Genomic DNA, 2,500 nt, shown 5'->3' with positions numbered 1-2,500 from the left:
TTTTTTTTTTTTTTTCATTTTATATTTTTTGTCTTTGTTTTTGTGTTGTTTTGTTTTATTTGTTTGGGTTTTTCGTTGGTTATTTTGTTCTTTGTATCGTTTTTTTTTTCTTGGTTTTTCTAGAAATATCCCCCCCCCCCCCATTAAAGTTAGTGTTTTATTCCGTTGAAAAAAAAATAGTGATAATTTCATTCAGATTGACGCGGCGGGTCACATTTTACTCATTTTCTTATTGATATAATATCGACGTCTCCCACAGTGGTACGACGAGTAGGACATCCATACCAAAACAGAACGCCACCCAAACGCAAGAAACCTAGAACAGCGTTCTCAAGACAACAAGTTCTCGAGTTAGAAAAGAGATTTACCAGACAGAAGTACCTGGCATCGGCTGAACGATCGGCTTTGGCCAAAACGTTGAACATGACGGATGCACAGGTCAAGACCTGGTTCCAGAACAGAAGAACAAAATGGAGGTGGGTTGGGTTTAAAAGAGATCTAGAAAAATTAAAATGAATGTTTACGATTATATAAAATTGATCGAGTAAATAATTTTTTTAAAAATACGATAAATAGATACAGCTCCCAATATTCACCCTTAGGGCGCATGTGTATCTAGCAACTATCCAATGAAAAACTGGAATAATATTATAATAAAAACACGCTTTTTTATTGATTTACTATTCTCAATGCGCTCTACAATACTCCGTTTATTCTCTGAGCAGCAGGTCATTTAACTAACATTTAACTATCATCTGATATTGCTCTTTTTCTTTTTAAAGAAAGCCTACAATTTTCATCAATGCAAAAACTTAGGTAGTCACTCACATCTGAATCGATTGGGGAATGTGTATGTGTAAAGGTGTTGTTTTATTTAGAACGCAACGCCGGAGCAAAAGTGTTTGCTATATTTTTTTTTACCGTTCGTTAAACAAACCGATATAAATATCGGCTCTATGGGTTGTCAAAGACAACTTTTATCAAGTAAAAATTATCTATATAAATGTGTACTTGTGATCCACTGTGTGGTCTTGAGCAAGTCACCTCGCCCTAGCTCAATTTACGGCGCTGCACTGCGGCTAACGCCTGTGTTATTCCAGTCTTCCTTTGGAATAAACCCTAGAGACAAATTTCCCCTATGGGATGAAAAACGGGAATTTTATTTTTTATTTCTTATTAAAGAACGCCGGAGCTGGGTGACCGAAGTTTATCTATAAAAATAAGTCGTTAGCTCTCAAGCACCGGATTTCTTCACACTCGGATTCTAGCACGCATTTTTGGCTTTTCCAGAGACCGTGCTATAATCCAGCGAATACTGTATCTGAATGAGCTAGATAAACAGTATTTAATTTAAAGTGTTCCTATCTCGAATTTAGAAAAACAATTTCTAAAATTAATATTTTAATGTATTCTCGTCAATTCCAAACCATGTGATTGAGACTTCAAAACCGTGTCGGATTTACATGATTTAAACTATACAAACTATAGCTTAGGGCCTCCCCCCCCCCCCCCCCCCTCCCCATTAAATGGTCAAAGTGAACAATTGTCATATATTATATATAAATACGCTCATTAAGTCTAAACCCAGCTCTGCTTCAAATCAAATCTTTTGCGTCATATTTACTCAGGCACGATGCCATTTCAGCCTGGCTGGTCACATTTTTTTTTATCTTATTCACTATTTAATAAATTAATTACGCCCTTTCGCATCGGCACCATAAGAGCCCGTCGCCTAGGCATTCCATGAAGGAATATAGATACTCCATCAAACAGGATGTCTGATGTCAACAGGAATCACCCATGTTGTCCAAGTGAGCAATTTGGGGGTTAATAATCTTGCTCAAGGAATAAAAACGATAGTGCCTGAAACGGGGCTCGAACCCGGAACCTTCCGGATCACAGGGCAATGCCTTAACCACTTAGCCACTTCGCCACCCCCCCCCCCCCCTATTCACTATTAGGGCACATTATAGATACATACATTATGCAAGTGTAAATGTCAGACGACAAATACTGGTAAGCCGTCAAGCCAGCCATACAGGGTCTATATCGAACATTACAATAGCGACTCTTGTCGGGTTTCCGCCCCCCCCCCCCCCCCCCCCCCCCAATGTAATGTTAGTCACTTTAAAATGTTAAATCTGTCTATTTTAACTTATAAAAAGCCCATCATATTGAATTATTTCCCATGAAAGGTCATTGGTCATCATTTTCTATTCACAGGAGACAGACGGCGGAGGAAAGAGAGATCGAACGACAAGCTGCGCACAAGTTCTTGCTAAGTCTAAGGCCTGAAGATCCTAACAGGGCCAATTTATCGGCATATGGGGCCCTCTGCGGGGTAAAACAACAGGCCCCTCAACCGGCCGCAGAAGCTCCTAAATCTCCTGTGGCCACGTCTGTCAACTAAATAAAATAATAAATTGTGTCTAAGTGTGAACATGTTTTACACGTTATAGGCCGGGATCTATTTGGGCCTAACCTGCCTAAATCTATTACC

The 2,500-nt window shown here is 39.2% G+C and overlaps 1 protein-coding gene across 1 annotated transcript in view; it reads left to right on the top strand.

Moving 5' to 3' along the window:
• The window catches only part of LOC144964647 (uncharacterized), a 15,671-nt gene that overhangs the window by 10,120 nt on the left and 3,051 nt on the right, over window positions 1-2,500 (top strand). Inside the window, exons 3-4 of the mRNA XM_078899137.1 lie at window positions 260-476; window positions 2,224-2,500. The exon at window positions 2,224-2,500 is cut by the window's right edge and continues 3,051 nt beyond it. Coding sequence (XP_078755263.1) covers window positions 260-476; window positions 2,224-2,410 — 404 coding nt within the window. The 3' untranslated portion in view covers window positions 2,411-2,500. The remainder of the gene's footprint in view (window positions 1-259; window positions 477-2,223) is intronic.

This window comes from Berghia stephanieae, chromosome 2 (genome assembly GCF_034508935.2).
Source record: "Berghia stephanieae isolate SIO BIC M18660-M18661 chromosome 2, UCSD_Bste_1.3, whole genome shotgun sequence".
In the NCBI taxonomy this organism is placed as follows: domain Eukaryota; kingdom Metazoa; phylum Mollusca; class Gastropoda; order Nudibranchia; family Aeolidiidae; genus Berghia; species Berghia stephanieae.
This window is presented reverse-complemented; position numbering and strand designations above follow the sequence as displayed.